The sequence below is a fragment of the Caretta caretta genome, chromosome 21 (genome assembly GCF_965140235.1).
Source record: "Caretta caretta isolate rCarCar2 chromosome 21, rCarCar1.hap1, whole genome shotgun sequence".
Lineage (NCBI taxonomy): Eukaryota > Metazoa > Chordata > Testudines > Cheloniidae > Caretta > Caretta caretta.
In genome coordinates, this window is record NC_134226.1 from 11,295,733 (window position 1) to 11,317,020 (window position 21,288).

At 44.7% G+C, this 21,288-nt stretch overlaps 1 protein-coding gene across 11 annotated transcripts in view; it reads left to right on the forward strand.

The window, feature by feature from the left end:
- ANKS1A (ankyrin repeat and sterile alpha motif domain containing 1A) overlaps positions 1-21,288 on the forward strand; it is a 156,381-nt gene that overhangs the window by 88,978 nt on the left and 46,115 nt on the right. For 7 of the 11 annotated variants that reach the window (XM_048826255.2, XM_048826257.2, XM_048826259.2 and 4 more), the window contains 2 exons: positions 11,435-11,501; positions 20,148-20,254. In XM_048826255.2, the coding sequence (XP_048682212.2) occupies positions 11,435-11,501; positions 20,148-20,254 (174 nt within the window). The other 4 variants (XM_048826264.2, XM_048826266.2, XM_048826265.2 and 1 more) reach the window with 4 other exon arrangements.

The following is a 21,288-nucleotide window of genomic DNA, read 5'->3' on the forward strand; positions in this document are numbered from 1 at the left end:
AATACTCATCTATCAACTTTCTTTGATACCATTGACCTTGTGGGGATGTGTCAGCAGCTGTTGACGGTCACTCTTGAGTGGCTTCGTTCCTTCCCGTCTATGAGATCCCAGAGGATACTATGGGACAATTGCTCATCTGCTCCAAGGGCATGCTCAAGCAAGGTTGAGCCAGATTCTGCCTTAAGAAAAGGAGTACTTGTGGCCCACCTTGATGATCGCTACAAAAGGTTCAAGCCCCCCTCCCCCCCCCCCGTCCCCCAACTCTTCTGCTGGTAATAGCTCACCTTACCTGATCACTCTCTTTACAGTGTGTATGGTAACACCCATTGTTTCATGTTCTCTGTGTATATAAATCTCCCCACTGTATTTTCCACTGAATGCATCCGATGAAGTGGGCTGTAGCTCACGAAAGCTTATGCTCAAATAAATGTGTTAGTCTCTAAGGTGCCACAAGTACTCTTTTTCTTTTTGTGGATACAGACTAATATGGCTGCTGCTCTGAAAAAAGATTCTGTTTTGCCACCTTTCATGGTCAGTGAAGAAATACGAATCATGGTCTCTGTTATAATGGACGCCTAGCTCTACATTTTGATTTTATTTTATTATTTTTTCCTCCCCATGGTGGAAGCACCTTAGCCCATCTGTGCCCACTTTAACTGGGTGAACTGTCAGGAAGTTGAATGAGACAAACTAAACCCTAATGCTTGCTGGGTGGGGAAGCAACCAGCAGAAACATCAAAAATTTTGTCTGCACCCTGATCAATGGAGCATATCAGCACAGAGGCTTTTTTGGGTTGCCAGCTGTTTCTACGTACCCTGGGAATGGTGTTTGTCAAGTGTGCTTCCTATTGGCCCTTGGAAAGTCTTTCCATTTGGATATGGACCTTATCATGGTTATCCATGCCATTGTCACTTTGAGGTTAGATTACTGCAGTGGGGCTGAAAAGAACTTGGAAACTGAAGCTAGTGTTGGTTACAGCCATCGGTGTGGCACCCTGACTTGATATGCTTTATTAAACTGTATGTGTTTAAAAGAATATTATAATATACCAAGTGCTTGGGAGAGGTGGAACTAATAAATGTGAATATGTAAGCTAGATTTCCCTGGTTTCCCATGGTTTCTTTGTTTAGTTGTCAGGGAGTTTCCATATTAAGGATGAGTATTGTAAACCTACTGAAATCGGAAAACTTATAAGCAATAGCAACTTGGCTAGCTTGCCTGTTTTGAAATATTTTTGATTACTGTATTTTATGGCTGTAATGTATTCATTTTGTGCAATCTGCAATTGTTAGAGAATTCAAGCCTTTGTACAAATCTAGTTTATGTATTTGTAATGAACTGTTCACTATTGTACTTAAGTGTCAAAACTAAAATCTCATTTCCTGACTTGAGTACATTTCAGTTTTTCAGACTTAATGACATTTTTGTCACTTTTGCAATGAATTTGTGGTGGTTTTTTTCATATATGGATGTCAGACCTAGATCTGTACCCTGTATAGTGAACTTGCCCACTGCTCACATCTTTGCTTTTTTCTTGTTCACCAATAAAATAACTTATCCCCCTCCCTGCTGTGATGTCCTGAGGGTTGCTGTCAGGGCAACACTGAGTCAATCTCTGTACTCTGATCGTGTTACACCAGGGCTGTCACTGGTGGTCCATGTTCAATTGCCAAGTTAAGGTTCCCTCTTGAAATGAACAAAAGCCTGAGTAGTCACAGCAGTCACTGCCATCCTTCTTTACCTCACATTGGAGGATTGCCCTGGCCTTGAGAAACCTGTAAAATTGTATCAGGATGTCAGTTAAGGGTGGCAGCATTGCCCATCACTGATTCCCACCTTTTAGGTGTGATAGATGACAAGGAGAGGTTGTCTGAGTCTTGAGGTAATGTTTTTAATTTAACAGTTTTAAAAAAGTCAGACATTTCATGGCTGTTGTCTGGTCCTACATTCACAGGGTTCCTGTATTCAGCACCCTTGTATAATAGTAACCCACCCAGATAGCCACTGCAACTCCGTTTGCTGCAGCAGCCTGCTGAATGACTTGCTAGACAGTGAGTATCTGCCTTCTGCTGTGCTGGGTCAAACATATCCGTCTTGCTGCATTCTTTGCTCCGTTGAGCACACTTCACCTGCAAGCAAAAAAGGCATCCGTGTTCCTAAAACTTACTTTAATGGTCTTGTTTCTCTTCCTTCCTGTCAACCCCAAACTAATGCTGGCTTGATAATCACTGCCAGCAAATCCATACAATTGAAAATAACCAATTGTCCAACCACGCATACTCTACTGATGCACCATTGCTGTCTGAAATATAAACCTCAAAATGAAATTAGTAAGGATCAGGACTTGAGTGCTTGCGTGCAGTAGAGACACTTCATTTTAAAAATATATCACTCTGTTAGTTACAGGAGTTCAAAAATAATGAAATTCTAACCCTTGTCACTTACTTATTTTGCAACTATGTCCATTTAAAATGACCGAGCTCTTTTAAACCAAACTTTGCCTGTGGCTTTCAAGAATAAAATGTGTTGTTGGGGCTGGAATCTTGTCTGTTTCAGCTAGTGGCAAATTTATACATGGAACTTTATGAACCCCTGATAATAAGGATTTATAATGCAAATCTCAGCGGATCCTTAATTACGCCAGCACTGGAGGGTGTCCCTGTAACTCACTAAAACTGTACATATGGTAGAGACAGTATGGGTGATTTACCTCTGCATGTTTGTTACTAAACTTTAGAGTCTAATAATCAGGATAAAGGTAAGTGTGCTGCCACTTTTTAACCCTTGTGCAATCAGCCAGTGGCCTTGTTCTAATTCCACTGTGACCCGTCAAGCTTCTGGGGATGGTGATGCGATGATTGGCCTGGAAAGGGCAGGGGGAAACCTAAAGAAGGGTTAGCAGTGGAGGAAGTTCATCACAGGGTTTATTTTTCCCACTGAGATCCCGAAGGCCCTTCAGGTCTTGGAGGGTGCATGAGGTGGTATCATGCTAGCAACAAAGGGGCAAATAAGCTAAGGAAGCACTAGGCGCTGAAGAGACTTGCGGAAGAAGCCTGGAATATGGGTACCTTAGGGAGGTAGCTGTTACACAGCCGGTGCTCTCCTTTGGGATCTTACAGACCTACTTTAGCAAAACCTTCACAATTCACCTTTAAACCTACCTAGTCACTGATGGTAGGGAGGGAAAAGCTTCCACAAGAGCTGATCTGCTTACATGGCTCTTTTTTGCTGTTCCCTAGTACGTGATACCAAAATAAGGTTTTTTTTAGGAGTGTACTTGGTGTTGGAAGTGGTGGTGGTGATGGGGTCTGCCATTGAGCTTTAAAAAAAACGAGGGTATTTTTCTAAGCAACCAGATGCTCCCCTCTCCAAACCGTAAGTGCCACACCCACAGCGTTCTGTTCAACGCTGTCTCTAGCCTGTTTAGTTGCAGGAACTGATGCACAGGTCCAGAGGAATAAGGAATGCGCATGGGACTGACTTGCAGTTTAGCTTTGGACAAATGGCTTAGTCTGCTTTTAAAATTGGGGCAACTCCCTGTAGGGGTGGTGACAGAACTAAACACTTGTATAGTGTAAACTGCTATGTAAATGTGACTCATACATCTGGGGCACTAAAATGACATCTGGGTCAGGAGGAACTTTTAGAGTACTTCTGGACAGCGTAAAGGATTTAAATGAAATCCATCTGACATGGAGAGGCAGAGGTTTTAAATCCTGATCAAGTAAAAGGACTGACTGGATCTCATCCTAGTGCCTGGTGGATGATGCACTCAAGCCGGACTGCCCATGGATTGGGATGCTGTGCAATTCCTGTTCAAGATGCCTAGGATTGGAATGATAGGGATACTGCACGATTGCAGTATCTTGGTAGAGCTGGGTGGGAACAGAGCTGCCTGTGTCATGTCTGACTCCATCCTTCCTTGTTTGCAGCATGCTTTGCCTGGCTTTACAAATACTGAAATTAATTACACATTTTAAAGCTAAAATCCCCAACTCTTCTGTCTTGTTAGTGCCCTGAGCTATCCCTGTAGAAGCAATCTTTCCATGGCCCAGAATTAACTTAGGGACCGCTTGCAAAGCACACCTGGATCAGTGTCCTGAACAGTCTCTGTCGGTATTGACTTTCTAGTACTAGTCTCCCTGGAAAAGCCTGGGGCGGGGTTGGAGGAGATGAGTGCCTTCTGGAAATCTTAGCTGACAGGGCAGCTCTATTCCTTCTCTCCATAAGGAGTGCTTAAAGCCTTTCCAGTTAGCATACACAAAATGTCCCTTTCCAGCAGGCTGCCCTCTTTTGGCTAAAGGAAATATACATTTACTCTCAACAGCCATTTTTGTAAGGCCTGTATCCTGCAGGGAAGATTTTATGTTTTGGTTGTGATTGTAAGAGGTGGAGTTGCAGAACAGCAGAGCTGATTATTGCTGAAGGCAGCTATGTATTTTGACTATTTTTGTGGGGGTGCTTTAAAAACCATTTTAGATAACACAGCCTTGGCTCCAATAGATCTCAGCCACTGTAACAGCTGTGGCTATCCAGATCACAGGCATGTGTTTCTGTAGGGATAACCTTGAGGTACCCTTGGGAATCGCTGGTGCCGCAAGTGGGGGATGGGCATAAAATTCCCCATTCTGTGTAGATGACACGTCTGAGGGCTCTTTAATCATAGGTCACATTTTACTTAGGCTCCACCAGAAAAAACTCTAATAGCTGCCGATGAGCCTTGGTGGCAGAGGTCAGTGTCAAAGTAGCGTGTCCCTGGGTGCTTTGGTGCTCTTTGAATGAAGTTTCCTTTCCTTGCCTCCTGCATGCAAATGAATCAGTGCTGACAGCCTGACTTGTGAGAGACTGTCTCCTGGTTGAGATGATAAAAGAGCCAGTGACTTGTTAATGCACCTCTCTGTTTGCTTCTCTCCATGGACTCTGAATAAATGGACTGGTTGGCTCTGGATGGAGATGTTAGCTCTGTCGGGGGGTATCAGACCTTGTGTTAAAATGGGCTCTGCAGCTTCATGTCTCTCAAGGTGGGAGAGAGCAAAGTACTTCGGAGCGAGCTGTTCTGGGCTGTGGAATAGTGCAACCAAGAGATACCCTCTTTCATATGTAGCCTTCAAGGAAGAGAGGAGAATCCCTGAAGACCTGCATTGTCCCTGACTTGGCACTAGTGTTTTCATGGAAGACTAGTGATCTGTGCCCACTTGGAGAGGGCTTCTCTTTCCCTGAGGCCATCTCAGTGGTGGCTGTCTGAGGAGACCAGGCATGAATGGTCACATCTAGGATTGTATCATAGCCAGACAGTATTTTGTGCTTAGCTCATGTTGCTGTTCATGCTGAAAGTTGATGCCTTTATCCCCCGAAGCTGTGAGGTCAGGGCTCTTCTTGAGGAAGTGCACTGTCCAAATCCAGCACCCATTGTGTACCGGGGTGGGGTGTGGGGGGGGGGAGTAGTATCTTCAGCATGAAGCATGTCCTCCACTAGGTATTTAGCTTAGACTTTACTATGTTGCTATGAGCAAGTATTTTTCCTGTTTTTTTTTCTTTTAACCTTTTTAAAAATGACATTCTGTTCTGAAGCCAGTTGTCAGCTGATGGAATACTGTTATGATGGCTCCTGTAGATGTAAAATTACTCATGGAGGAGCAATGCCTAACACTACTTAGAATGTGGTGGGTTAAGCCAAAAATAGCCGGGGTCAGAGAGTTCAGGCTAGAACCAACTCAGAGTAGAAGCATTATGTTTAAACACTGTTGTATTTAATAGTTCACTAGCAGGAACAAACAGCCTAAGAACTCTCTTGCATTGCCTCATACTTGTTCCAAAATATCTCCATTTTATTCCTTGTCCTGGTGCTTTGGTATACAGTTGAGAATTGGCACACTCTGTCCATGCTGCAGAGGACAGGAAATGGACTAGATGACCTCTTGAGGTCCCTTTCAGCTCTCCATTTCTGTGATTCTAGGAAATGGGTGCTCTTATATTGATTCATTTTGTTTTGAGATGGTTTCATCTGGTGTTGCTCAATGTTTTTAGCTTGACAGCCCCTTATTTGAAATCAAAAAATTTTGCAACCCCCTTAAAACTGCTGTGAAAAAGCAAAAAATATACTGGTGATTAAGGTTGTCTTCTATCAATCTCTTGAAATGCAGTGAGAGAGCATGTGATGAGTGGGCAAGAGAGATGGTTTCTTTAGATTCTAATAAAATGTTCAGTGCTCGATGACCCATCGAGAGAGCCAGTGTTTCACAATTAGTGGGTGTCAACTCCTGTAAGGTTACAAAAGGTAAAGTATCACCATGGGGCTGTACATAAAGACCTACTGTTAATGAAAATTACAAATGGCAGACAGCTTCCATTGAGTGAAAGTTAACAAGTGTTGTAGACATTTTTAAAGGATTAACAATTGTTCGTTGCTCTCTTCTATTGCAGAACTGTCTGTAACAGTAAGGACGAAAAAGGGGTTAATTTTTATGTCCACTCCAAACATGTTCAGTTTCCGCTGTGGCTGATGCTAGATGATGCCATCTAACTGCCTGACTACCAGCTAAACTGAGCTCGGAGTTGCTTTAGGCTGTGAACCCAGCTGCAGAAGAACGCTGACCTCCAGTGAGGGGCAGGAGGCCATGGTCATCACAGTAATAACTACGTTACGCTCCAGTGTTTGTATATTATTGTCCCCTGTGGACATTCAACATTTAACTGTGCAAGTCTGGAGAATTCATCTAGCCCACCTAATTACTCAGATGAACGTGTGGGCTTTCCAGGCAGTCTAGCAAATACCAAGAACACTTATAGTAGTACAGAGGTCAAAGACTTTGACCTTAGTCTTTACTTCCTTGGATTATGGCTTGGGAAAACCCTGTATGCACCACTGGAAAGCTTTTTCTGCTGAGTTGGCAGCTCCTCTTCCCCCCCACCCACCCACCCACCTACACAGTCTGTCTGGATTTTTCTGTTGGGCTCCCTCATTGTAGCATCTGAGCATCATCACAGGCTCACACTGGAGAGAAGTGAGTTTCTAAGGAAGATCTGCTGGGGGGGGGGGAGTGAAGGGACTGAGGAGAGTTCTTTGTCATTGACAGGATGCTCCTTCTGTAGGGCCAGAGTGCTGCCCTGTTGGCACCAGTGGCCCTCTGTGAGAAGCATAGAGGGGAGAAAAAACGTGTGGTCTTTCTGAGGGGAAAGCCTCCCTGCCCTTTCATCATTGTCCATCCCTGGGGGAGAACCTGCTGTGGCAGAGCAGGTTTGCAAGTGATCCAGGGTGGGAGTAGGGATTCAGCTTGTACCAAGGGAACCCAAAATCACCCTCCTAGAAACAAGCACTGGGAGTTACAGGAGGTTTGCTATGCTAGGCAACTGATGGGAAGGGGTTTCCCCAAGGTGCATGTGGATGGTATTCAGCTGGGTGTCAGTTCTCCTAAGCGCAGAGGAGTGTAAATGTGGGGTTTGAATTGAATTGGCTTCAGACATGCTGTTGTGATCTTTGTTTTCCCAGCAGTGCCGGCAGCAGTCACTTCACGTCCTCAGAGCTCAATCATTCCACAGTGAGAGAGGCTGGCAAAGTGCTTTGCCTCTTGCTGGGAAGCGGTTTGAGGGAGCTGGGGTTGCTTGAGCAAACATGTTTTCCTCCTTTTTCCGCCTCCAAAGTTTTCCTTGGTGTTTGGTGGTTGTAATAGAAACTGGGTTTGGGTCAAGTGAGTGTTTTGCTCCAAAAGGTCATCTGGGAAGGAAGAATTCCTCAAACTTTCAGACTTCTTTAACTGAACGGAATGTCTTTGAGGTAAAGATAGTGGCACCTGCTTAAAATCTTGTAACAAGCTTAACTGATCACCCCAAATGTGCAGGGCTTAATGCCCTTAAGCTTCTGGAACTCTAGAACGATAGGTTATTTTTTTAAACCATATCAAAGCCCATGTATTCCATGGCAAACTGGACCCAAATTCTGCAGCGAAGTCTCGGGGTTCTATGGCAGCAGCCTAGAAACCTTGCAGTTCCTTTTTTCAAATAAAAAATGGAAGTTTGAATGATTAAATATAGAAGGTGAATAAGGCAATCAATACAATAGCCCCAGTGTTTATTTGAATAGTAAACTTATCTTACAATGTCCCCACATTTACCTTCAGTATTCAGTGGATTTTATTAGCAACAATCCATAAGTGCACTGTGGAAGGCTGTAGTTTTGTCAGCTGGGGACTTGGTGCTGGGAAGGCGTAGGAGGCAGTTCAAGATTGGTGACTTTAAGAGATGTTCCTGGTGAAATTATCAGCAGTGAAAATGTTAACTTTTACACTAAAATATCCCCCCCCCCCAGTCAATGTCTCACTGAGAGGTGTGGAGCAATAACTTCTGTTTTTTCTAGGCTGTCTGCAGACTCAGGCAGACATCACCGTTGTCAGTTCTACTTTCATCACAACCTTGAGGGCTGGAAATGGTGTTTTTAAGTGAAAATTGAGATTCAGGAGCACTGTGGGGAAGAGGGGAGGTTGCTTTTCCCCCTTCTCCATCCACAGCTGACGAAAAAGTTAGAAGCTGCAAACTGTAATAAGCATCCGTTTGGTATTGCCTTTGATGCTCTCAGTGGGAGGCAGGTTCGCTTTTAAATTCAGGTTTTTTTCCTCTTAATAGGCACCAGTTTAGCTGATCCCACATTTCTATTGTGTCAATATTGCAGAGCTGCGGATTTAAAACGGAGGCTGTCGATTAGCTGAAGAAATGAGATCTTTCCTCTGTCCCTTAAAGCTGTGTTTCCAGGGCTTCCTATTGAACGAGAATGTCTGAGCCTTAATGGAGAGATCAAATGACATGATGAGCAGTCCTGTAATTTTTATCTGAAGAGAAGACTTCAGAGATCACAATGCTGGAAGATAAATTGCACAGTCTGCTACATCCTTGTTTTTGTGCTGGGCTTTTTAAAGGGCTGCTATTGTTTGCCCACTAAAATCAGTATGGATATTCATGCCCCCCCCCATCCCCTCTTACTGTTAGATCTTTTTAGAGGAGGAAATTTGATCACTTGGAACAAATAGTCTGTATTTTTGACTAAAGCTGTAAATGAGCTTGTGTTCTATGAATCAAAACCTTTATATACCAGACTGCCACGTTCAGACTGGCTAGTTCCTTCACCTGTCTGTCATTGTCAGGCTTCTGTAGAGCAAAGGTGGGCTGTGTTAACCTTGGCATACATAGCTGGTGTTACACTGACTTGACTTGTCTCCTTAGTATCAGACCCACTAAGATCTGCAATCCCTTGACAACTTGGGTCAGAGTAGTTCTCACCAGCTGAATGTTAGGCAGTCCTGTTTAAGGTACCATGGGAAGAAAGGTAATAAATATTCTTTCCCTGGATGTCGCAGGGGGAGATCTATAGGTAGAGCATCTGAATTTTCCCATTAAGTGTCTCTGTCAGTTGAAGGGTGTTTTTAAAGCCCAGCGTTAGACTTCAAGGCCTCCATAGATAGGCACGTCTGTATGGGCCATTGGGAGTGACGGGGAGAGAAAATATTTCAATACCTTCCTCTCTGGTTTTTACCAGCTGATATTTCAGACTGGTTGTCAAAGCCCCCAATAAAATAGTTCTGACTATCTTAGACACATTAGAAATACCCTCGACCATGGCTTCTAGGTGCAATGCATCCTCCTCACACCTTAGTAAAATCCTTGTCTTCTACAGATGATTGCATGGCGCTTCTTTCGTGATACAGAGATGTAAGATGACAAGTGAATTGTCCCATCCACTGTTTATACATGGGAAGGATTGTATTAGAGATCTAACTTGGCTGAAGTCCTTCATGACGAGGGTTTTCAGAGAAGCTTAAGGGAATTAAGCTCCCAGCTCCCACTGAATTTCATCAGAAGTTGGGCATCGAACTCCCTGAGAGCATTTTATGGCTGATACCTTCAAAAAAGCCTATTGGTCTGGGGGGTGAGTGCCATCGAAGTAGCAATTTAAGCAGCTTTCCCAAATGATAGTTTCAGGCAGGTTGCTTTTGTAAAGCCAATGAGCAGGTCCAAAGCAAGTCAGAATCTTCCCTGTCCCTACCAATAACCTTTTGCCCAAATCTTTCCTTAAGATCCAAATAAGTTCTGTGAATTTTTTTCCCACCCTTCATAGAATCATAGAATATCAGGGTTGGAAGGGACCCCAGAAGGTCATCTAGTCCAACCCCCTGCTCAAAGCAGGACCTTGTTGCATGTCCCTGATCATCTGCATCCCATCCAGCAGCCAGTGCACCAAAATCTTGCAAGAGGGCTTTTTCAAGATGTGACCAGAAATCTCTCATGGAGAGGTGGGGGTTTACTTTTGAGACTTCCTGCATGGCTGTTGTAGGATTAAACACCCAGATTTCAAACTGAATCTGAGCCTCCTAAGGGTCTCCTGCTGCTATTCATGAGACAATATCAGGTTGTAATTAAGAGCAGACAATTACGTTTTAATTACACTATTGATGCACAACTTTTTGAGTTTCTCAACCTGGACAATGAAATTAGCCTGGTCAATTTCACAGGGATAATTTGTTTGTCTTAAAAATGTTTCTATTGGCATTTAAGAAAAAGTACAGTAAAACTTCTGTTTGGTCTTTTAGATTCTGTAAAAATCTTAACTTACAAAACTTGAATTTTGGGGCAAATTTGATAATGAAATCCAGGTCCAAGAAGGAAGATGGTGAGGGAAGACAGATCCCTGGCAATAAAAATTTCCTTTGGTTTTCCTTTTGACTATGATTGAAAATCAGATGGGGTTTGCCTGGAGCTGTGGGCTCTGAGCTACTTACTTCCGGGTATAAGGTTGTTTTTTCTTCCCTCTTCCAGGCTGTTAAATCATTTATCCCAGAATGCTGCTGCTTTTGCAAACTGCATCTCTTTCAGAGCTTACATTGGCTGTTCAGCCCTGCTGTCAGTAGAAGAGCCTTGTTAGAGCGATTGAGGCAGGGGAGGGTGGTCAAGAAACAGAGGCCAAGTGAAGCAGACCTGATGCATGCCACAGAAGTGTTAATGTGAACTGCATTTCTCAGGCTTTCTTCTCCTTTGGTAAAGGAGGATTTGCATGTTTGTCAAGGATGAACTAGGTTTTTGAGGCCTTCTCTCCCCCTTATAAAACTTGGTGCTCCACAGAGGAATCGTGTGAGTTCCTTCTGTTGATGCAGAGAAATAGGTGGCTTTTCACGGGACTGTAATGGCAGTTGGGGAGGATGGGGATCTGGGGAGTCCCAAGCCCACCCCCTCTCTCCTTTGATTCATTCATTCTTAAGAAAATCTCCTTTCCAGGCCAAGTTCTAAGGAAAGACCCTTATGGTTTGGTGGGGTTCTTAACTTCCCTTCCTTCCCTGTCACCTGGGAACCTTTAGCAGCTGCAGGGGGACAAGCTCCCAAGGCTGCCTCTATCACTGTCTGCTGAGGCTTTACAATTATTGTGGCAATATACTGTTTTTATATTTTCAGATTGAGAAAATCATGAGCTCCATCGGTGAAGGCATTGACTTTTCTCAGGAACAGCAGAGGATCTCAGGTACTGTGCTCAACTACGGTGTTGTAGTCAAAGCTTGACATAATGGCAGATCCCTTCTTGTGAGCAGCTTTCTCAACCGGCCTTTGCATCCAGAAGGGAAAACGAATGAGAGGACCAGGATCGTAAGTCGTATGTCATAGCTTCTGTGTACGGTGCTACCACAGATGTCAGTGTCCTGACTTTGGTGGCCTATCTGCCTTTCATGTAGCACCCCACCTACGTCATATAATGTGAGTAATCTCCTTCTCCACAAGCATTGGATGGTGAGAGGGAGGGTTGGAGAAGTGGTAACCGCATCCCTAGCAGGAAGGTGAGCTTTGGCTTACTCTGTAATGACTCTTACTCCTTAATTTAAGACCAAAATTGACAGATGTCATAGAAAGTCAGGTGGAAGTTGGCTGCTTTAGATTTGTTGCCTCCTGAGAAATGAGAGGCTGTTAGTTTTTTATGTTGATCCCTGGATGATGTCAGCTCTTGCAGTTCTGTTGAATCTCTCAATAATTTGGCAGTGTGTTTTTTTTTTTTTCCAAGGCTAGGCTCCTGCAGACAGGTGATTCCGTGAGAATCTGAGCTGTGAATTTACAAGAATGGTTTCTAGTCTTTGTGGTGTCAGAGAGGTGCCAAGTCTAATTGCAGATAAAAATAACCCCAAACTGATTTTAAAAAATACCTCATTTGTAAGCTCAGGACTTGTGAACTCTTGGTTGGCAAAAGTGTCTAGGGCATGACACCTGCTTGGGTGCTCTGGTGCCTCAGTGAACTTTCATCCCTCGGTAAAAAGTACAAAGTACAAAAGTACAAAAATCCAGTACAAAGACCACCTACTCTAGGAATTGCATCATATCTTCAGAGGTGCCTTCTGATGCATGGGGTGGAGAGGTGAACCTCTGAAGCACAATTTGCAAAATTCTACCCACTAGGTAGGTAAGATACTTTGGTGGAATAGTACTGTAACAGTAGGGGTGCAGATAGATTCTGTCTGGCTTGGTGAATGGTGTCAAGACCTTGAGGTAACACAGCAGCTCAAAGAGCACTCGGCGTAGTGTATCCCCTTCTCTCCGTCCAAGAAGCAGTAGAGGATTGCTGGACAAAGCTGCACAACCATTGTGTGGCTCTTAGTGTATGAAAGAGACCTTAGGCTGTGGCTGGGCAAGGAGATTAAGATGCTTGTAAGTGGAGGCTGGGGACTGAGGAAAGACCAACCCTCCCCAAATCTATTTAATCTGGGGCTGGAGGTTGTCTTTGAAGAGCCCGATGAGAGACTGAAACCTTTATGATTTCCAGTTTTTCCACTTGTTGCTGGTCTCAGTATAGGCCCAGAGGAAATCAAACTGGTTAGGTTTACAGCTCTGTCCAAAATGTTTGTCTCAAGCTTTTTGTTCTCCTGTGATGGTTGATGTGACCAGGAGGCATTTCCCTTCATGTGCTTCCAGCCTACCTGCTTCTTTTGAGGTGCTAATTTGCCAGACTTTCCTCCTTGTAGTATTTAGATGTAACATGGTCCCTTCTAGACAGAAGAAAAATCCATCTCTTAAATAAGATTAAGATGAAGAAAAACATGAGTGTCTGGGTTCCCAAGACAGCTAAATGAGATGAACCCTACAGCAGAGTTCTTTAGAGCAAAAGTTGGATTTCATTTCCTGGGAATTACTCAGTCCATTCTCTCCCCTCCCCTCTCCTCCTAAAGCCAAGAATGGAAAGCCAGAGTGAATTTTTCAATGTCCATTTGGAGCTGAGTAAGAAAACACATTTTGTTTGGTAGAGGTTCAATTTAGGCTTTGGTCTCAAACATTTTCTCTCTCAATCTTGTAATCTCACTTAACAAAAATATCCAGATTTAATACGAGATGAAGGTATCATGGATTGCCTCTAAATTCATATCTCCAGCTCTGTCAGCCAGTTGTCTTGTATGCAAACTGTGGCAGCCAGCTATGTAAAGAAGTCTCATTTTCCAATCCTGTGGCTTGTTTCAGCACCCGGACTCCCTAGAACGAACTTCCTTATTGTCTTCATGTTGGAGTCTCTTGTAGGCTCCCACAAATATTCCACAGATCAAATCTATAAATAACATTTCTAAATGCCTTGGAGCAGAAGCCCTTGAACAAAGCTTATATAGGAGACTGCCTTCAAAGGATGGACGATCCTTTTCAGGCTCTCCAGATGCCAGTCCTGCTCTCTCCCCTGGGAAGTTGATGAAAAGGCATTGATGCTCGAACATAAAAGATCTTGTCTGCCTCAGGGATGCACTAATATTCACAGTTACGAAGCCTGTGATGGGAATGATTTTATGGGAAGCTCATAATGTCTATGGAGATGGGATAACAAAAAAAAACCTTCCCTCTTATGTCACTGCCTTTAAGTATGAATGGAGGATGGCTAAGAGCATGGTAGAATTAGGTGAGGAAGCATGGCTTTGTGGTTAAGGCACTGGGCTGGGATTCAGGAGATTTGGTCTCAAGAATTCTCTACTCAGGTACAGGCTCCCTGTGTCGTTAGGCCAATAGTTTAATTTCTCTGTACCTCAGTTCCCCATGTGTAAAGTGGCAGATATTTCCTTTCTCCCACCCTCTGTCCTCTCTGAAAGTGTGTGTGTAATAAGTGCTTTATGGGCGGAATTTGGGATGATGCCCATTGCTAGTCAACACTTGTAATACAGTGGCCATGGCCTCTTCTCGTACGTTTGGCGCTTTGCAGGCTGCTCCTGGCAGACTCTCCAATTTGTCCAAAGATCAGCCTCAATGATCTTTTTTTTCCCCTTTGGTGTTAGTCAGATGCAGGGGCAGCAAGGGTGGGAAAATAATAGTACTCTGTCTCCAGCATAATCTAAGATGACTTCCTTATGGCAGAGACTTTTCTGTTCCCCTGGATTGCTCCCTAAACACTTATTCTCCCCTCATCCCCCTTAATCAGCAGCCGCCAAAGGGAGGGGCTAGTGGAAACTTCTGTTTGCCTCTGTTCCGGTGTTTTGGAGGAGTGACCCATGAGAACGCAAAGGGGGGCTTCACAGTGAGAAATCCTGCCTTTTTACATTTTCCAAACCCAGAGTGCTGCATTTAAGTGCTTCAGTGGAACAGCATCTCAGCTCCGATAAGGTGCTAATATGTATCTCTGCACATCGTGCACGTCTGCCATACTAAACCATAGCTTATTGCAGTTTGCTGCTTGGGTTTCGCATTGGCCAGGAGGTACCCATCATTTGTTCTCAGTGGGAGTCTGTCCTGTGACTGCTGTAGATTCTCTGCTTACTGATTAGGACTTGCCTCTCAAGTCAAATAGGACCGCAGCGGGTGTGCATTGAAATAGGATATATTTTGGGTCCAATCTAATGGTGACCAGTTAGCATCTTCCTTTCTTGACAGCCCCCCTTTGCAGGACAGTTTGTAGCCATAGCCAGGAGTTTGTTTGATTTGACATCATTAATAAAGAGGCCTGAGGAGAGGGATTCCATTTTTGCTTCAGCTATTGTGCAGGGAGATCTTGGTAAAATGGACACTTGTTTTTCAGAAATGGGCTGACACATGCAGCTGCTTTGTTCTTACCCCATACATTTTTCTATAGGCTGTACTGCTGTTGGAGAATTGCAACATTTTTCCAGTAGAAAAATTTACCATTTTCTTCTTTTTCCCCTTTCCTTCTCCTTTCCCTCCTACTCCTCAAAAATGATTTTTAGTTACTAGAACTTGGCGAATGCATTACCAGCCTCTTCCTGCCAGGAGGCATGAGTGCGGCTGTCTTGGAAGTGGTTAGGCCAGAGCTAAACCTTTGCATCTCTTTTGTAGTTTTACCTGTGTTGTGCAGTATATCTGCTGAGCTGTACTCATGGTGCAAGTCATCTCACACATTCAGAGACCATGACAAGGAGCTCCCCAGATTATTTTTACCTCTCCCAGAGCAGGTGGCATTTGGGGAGGGTATCTGTGGTCAAACCCCAGAGTTTCGTACCCTGGGTTGCTGGTTTGCCCTGCTCAGTGAGTTATGGAATGAATCTGTTTTGAGCCCCTGCATTTTCAAGCTCCATTACTGTACTTATCTGATTCTTGTTTTGCAAGGAAGAGAGGGCCCAACAGGAAGGAAAGGTGGTCCAGTGGTTAGGGCACTAGCTTAGGACTTGGGGGACGGGTTCAAATCTATGCTATACCACAGACTTCCTGTGTGTCCTTGGGCAAGTTGCTTATCCTCTCTGCCTCCATTCCTCAGCTGTAAAATGGGGATAATATCCCTGCCTTGCCTCATGGGGGTGTTGTGAGGAATACATTTGAGACACATGCAGATAGTAAGGTAACTATATGGCCCCCGTTACCAAAGACAGATGGCTTTCTTTTTTACAGTATTTGGGCTAGAACTTATTGCCCAATCAACAGGGATCAGACTTCTGGTTTGCCAGTGGGAAGATGACCTATTCTATCTAACCTACTTCTTGGCTGGATCCCAAGGGTGGGATATCTTAGACTAGGGGAAAAAACCTTTCTGTCAAGTTGAAGTGTATTCATTGATCTGTGACTGTAAGTGCTTTTCAATGGCTTGGATGATCAAGAAATCCCGTCTCTTAAAGAGCAATCTATTCTCCACCTCAGCTCCATCTTAAAGCGTTTTTTTGGCCTGGGAACAAAAAGCTTTGTATTGCTTCAACAATTTAGCCTGTGGTCTGTATCCCTGCAGAAATTGGTGTGTTGTGCAGTCTCACATTTCTTATTTTAACAGCCTGCTCTTGATCATTTCTTCTGCACAGACTTTGCCTTCCCATGTGTTGAAAAGGCAAAAAATATCAGGGGCGGGGTAGAGGGGAATGGCTTCCTTGATGGAAACTCAACCCCACCGCACTGCAGATCCCTAGCCCACAGCAGCTCTGGCTGCTGGCCCTGGGAGGCGAGACCTGTGAGATGCCCGCTGGTTTACAGCAATTTGTCAGGCAGGGTTTCTCTCTTCAAGCCGGAGGAGACGAGTGGTCTCCGCACAATCAATCAATCTGATGTAGGCAGGAGGCTTGGTGCTCTGGACAGGGAGTGTATTTGGGACTCTGTGAGCTAACTGCAGTTAGCTGGAGACACAAGCTTGAAATGTGGATGGCATTTTACTGGACAAAGAGGGAGGCTCGTTAGCATTCTGCATTTGACTGATCAGTTTTAATCCCAGTAGTGCTCAACACTGGCTATATTTCCTGCATCTGAGAGAACTAATGGCTAATGATTTAGATCTCTTTGCCTATATATCCTGTTTAATGGGCTTGATTTGGTTTATATCCCACCTTGAGGGATTGGAGAACATTTTGCTAATGGTCTGGCCCATCAGACCCTGTTCATCCTTCTTTCAGTGCCAATAATTGCACTGCTTGAAATTTGGTGCATTTTGCGTCTGAACTGTACTGTCTGACTGCAATGAAGACCCAGAGTACAGCCTGTGATTTTCCTGTCGATTTATTATAACATAAGTTGGTCATGTCTCCAATTCCAGACAAGCCATGTTCTAACACCTGTTAGACCCCGTGCATAAGTACAGTCTACTCTAAGAAAATTTCTCGGGCTTTGGACCATATCATCCTGTGTGTGGCATCAAGCACACTGTCAGCACTTAAATAACAATTGCCATGTGCTATTACACGGAAACTTTTTCCATAACTGGACCCTTCTGGGGGCTCACTCAGCCCTAATACCTTAACACTTTTAAAGCTTGTTGCATTACCTGGGGAAATGACTGCACTATAAGCAGAATTTAATATCTTGGTCCTGTTTTGTTAAGATTTCTAAAGAGCAAGTGTCCTCAGAAATATTATTAGGCTTTTTACTCTTGTTTTTTATATCTGAAACCTAGGCCAGACTCTTAGTAGAAATCATAGCTCTGCATATAATTTTCTCAGGGTTTTGGGGAGTCGATTAGATTTAGGACTTAGAGTCTCTCCACCTTCTCTGTAAACTGAAGTTGTGATCAGACTTCTGTTACAGCTATGACCCAAGGGAGCAATATAAGGGCTAATTCACTCTTCTCCTGCTCACAATATGCAGACATAAATTATTCAAGGGCATCTTATGCTTCTCTAAATAATCCTGACAGACCTCAGATGGTTGATCTCTGGGACACCTCCTCTCCCCTCCCTTCCCCCTGGGTGTTAAATATCCAAAATCCAGCCTCTGCCCCTGACCTGTTTTGCTGGCATCTCAGCGAATTTCAAGATTTGACAGTCGCTCCACTGTTAAAGGCAGAGAGGTTTGCAAATATACTAAAGCCTGAGTATTTTTAAAAAATCCAAGGAAGGAGCTGACATAGCCTCAGTCCCCCTCACTGATGCCCGGCTGCCTCCAGACACACTTGTGTTAGGGCAGCAGGAAATTTCTGCACCTCACGCCCGATAAATAAATTCCAAGCAAATTACGTCAGACTGTCAAAGCGAACCGGTAACATTGTTTTTTGAAAACCAAGCCATGTAGCTCATCATTGAGTAAATATTGAAAAGTCTGCAATTTCAGCTTGACAGTTAGAAAGCTGCTGTCTCCCTCCCCCCTCTCCTCCTTTCCCTCGGCAGCTTCTGTACTGAAGTCTGATCACTGCTGGTATATTAGATGGAAGTGCTGGGAGGAGGAGGGAAGGGAAGGGAGAGGCAGTGTGAGAGCAAGAGACAGGACTGAGAGTGGAACAGCAAGCGTGGAGCTCACTGCCTTCAGACAAAGCGCTCTGCTGCAGCTCTCTGCAAGGGCGCACCATTGATTGCTTGGTACAGACCACAGCTGTCTGGCTGCTTACAGACCAGAAACGATAGTGGGGAAGGATGGAGTCCCTGGGCAAACAGGAGCCTGCTGCTTGAATTTCAGGGTTAGATGCTGTCCCTCTGCACGGACTGTGTTAGGCAAGGGAGACGGAAACCTTTCTTGAGCTCTGCATCTCGGGTGCGGCAGTGTGCATTAGAAAGGCTCGCCAGCTCTCTAGAACGAATTGATCACGGCTTGCTTAGCAGAGGAACTCTCCTGTGGACCAGTGCAGCAGTGGGATCCCTGACTCCGAGATCTTTCTGATAACACAGTGAGCTCTGCGTTCTGCAAGCATTGCTGGGATTGGGAAGGATGTCTTAGAATGTGCAGAACAACTTCAGTTGATGAGAAGGTTCAAAGCAAGAAACCCCAGGTCCCTGGTCCTCTTTATTTTGCATATGCCCTTGAAAGACGGATGTGCTAGGAAGCTGGAGAAATTCTGCGTGTCTTGCATACCAAATGCTCGGAGTGGGATGCAAAGGTCGTCTCTGAACTTTTCTTTCCTTGGCATATCTAATGTCTGGAGTCTTGCTAGAGGAAAGCAACGAGTTACTGGACTCTCTTCTCAGGGTTGGGGAAGGGAGAGTTTGCCCATATGGTTTCTGCAGGGCGTTTGAAGAATGAGTTTCTCAGTTATCGAATGGCTGAAAGGAGGTGCCGGGGCATGTCATGGACATGAGCTACTGCAGGAAGAGGAGAGCGTGTGTGTGTTCGGTTTCCTTTTTATTGTGGCTTGGTTATGGAGCAAGGAACTGAAATGCCTCCTTCCCCAGAGCTGCATTCCATCTGATTGAGGGGCTTGGACGGCAGCATCTGCACTTAGATGAGAAAAAATGAAGGAAGGTCAAATCCAAGCCCTGTGCAGAACACCTGGCAGGATGGAGTGCACTGGGTGGAAAATGTGCTGATTTCTCTATCTCTCACTCTCTTACCCAGTGCTGCAGTGTAGGTAGTCTCTCTGGTCTAGGATGTTGAATCTGGTGCCCAGCCCAGCCCAGTCAAAGCAGCCTGCAGGGATGTGGTGCCTCTGGATGGGTGGTAAAATGACAATGCCAGGACTCCTAAACTCGGTCTCGCTGTCACTCGTGTCTCTGCTCCTCGTAACAAAATAGCAGAGAGGACCCGTTACCATGGTTTGCCTGTTTCGGGACTGTTTAGGGGAAAAAAGTATAAACTCTTCATATCTTCTGCTGCAGTTTGTGTGCTTTATTTCTGTCTTGCATGTCTTCCTGTGGACAGCTGGTCTTTAGTCTGGCTGCTGCTACCGCTTTATGAAAGTCCGTCGTGTCTGTGTGTGTCTCTCTCAGCTGCATGAAGATGTATTTTCTCTCTAGCTGCTTTGTGTCTCCGGTATTAATGGCTCTTCTCGCTGGCCTGGTGTACAGAGTATTGCACCTGAAGTTGCATGGATGAAAGGACCCGCGCGGCTGTATGTGTTTGTGAGCGCTTTCTCGCCACTGTCTTGCACCTGCACTTCTGACTTGGGATCCCTTGGCTGAAAGTTTGCTGCCCTCTGAGATGAGACAAGGATTTGATCAGCATCCTTCTGGGGGCTGGGCTTCGCTCGTATGCTTGGCAAGAAACGTGCATAAGCCTAAAAAGCCATGCATGTAATGCCGTGGTTCCCAAAATGGTTCTAAATAGCTCACTCTTGCAGGATGTTTTTGAGTATAACTGGGATACAAATTAAAGCCTCAGTCCATGGGCAGCACCAGGAGCTTATTGTCCGTGGTTTGTGTGTGCAAGAAGAGTTGTCTACCCTCTGACTTGTACTGTGGTCCATAGTTTGGCTTCTTTACGGTAGCGACTATGATGTGGCAATGCCATCTGTCTTCCTCAGAGTGCCGCTGCTACCGACTTAATGGTTTTTCCCTTTTCAAGCGTCTGCCGATTCCTCTCTCGTCAGGTTCACGGATGCTGGAGCAGAGCGTCGGGGAGTGGCTGGAGTCCATCGGCCTGCAGCAATATGAGAGTAAGCTGCTTTTGAACGGCTTTGACGATGTCCGCTTCCTGGTAAGTAGCTGTGTGGGATTTTGGCCAGGTTTTTCCCTGGCATCCATAAACTTGTTACAAGGTCCTGTGTAGTGGGCAGCTAACTGGACCTATGTTCTGTATCAAGGACCCTTGGATTCCGTGGCACTCCAATGAAGCAGCTCCTGGAGATTCAGGAGATAAATTAAGGCAACATGGAGGGGTAGCCTGGATTATTCATTTTCATATTTAATTGCAGCTAAATCACATTCATCTGCACTCATCAGCAGTGGGGAAGCTATTCCATGCATAAGGGGGTGGCATAAAAGATCATTTTGGATAAGTGGCTTTACAGAAAAAACAGAAACAGACAGCACTGGCACCAGGTAGCTCCCCACTTCCATGTAGACAGGATATCTAAGCCCTTCTTCCCACATCCTGGGGACCCCTAAGACTGACTGTCTGGTATATTGTGTTCAGTTGAACCAGAGCTTCTAGCTTTCTCCAGACAGATGCTAAGACTTTTGGCTGGGAGGGAATATTTTAAGAAAATCTGTTTGCCTCCCCATTTGTGACACTCTTGTAGAAGTCAGGAGTCTAATCTCTGGGCCTCATGCAACTCTGAGTTGGATCGGGGTCCCTCTCACCTGTGCGTGTAGAATTCCCCTCACCATTAAATGTAATTTAAAACAAATCTAAATGAAACTATTTTGAAATGAAAGCAAAAGGATATGTCTGGATTTCTCAGTCGTACAGGGAAGCTTGAACGAAGGACGCACTTACAAAAGGCGACACACTTACAAAAGGCAACCCCCACTCCCAAGTGGCCTCTTGAGAGTATCCTTAAGGTTTCCATTGGCTTAGGTTAGCCTTTAAAGATGAACCACAAACAGGCAACCAGTCTTTGCTGGTCTTTTAGGTTGACTCTTAAAGGTCAACTGCAGAGAGAGGAAGTTTCTTGATTATTTCCTTTGTGGCCTAGAGAGATGCCTCAAAGTGGAGTCCAGAAAGTGTTTGTTAGCTCTCAGGGATCTCCTGGCTTGGCTTCTCTGCCTTTGCTGGAGGACTGGAAAATG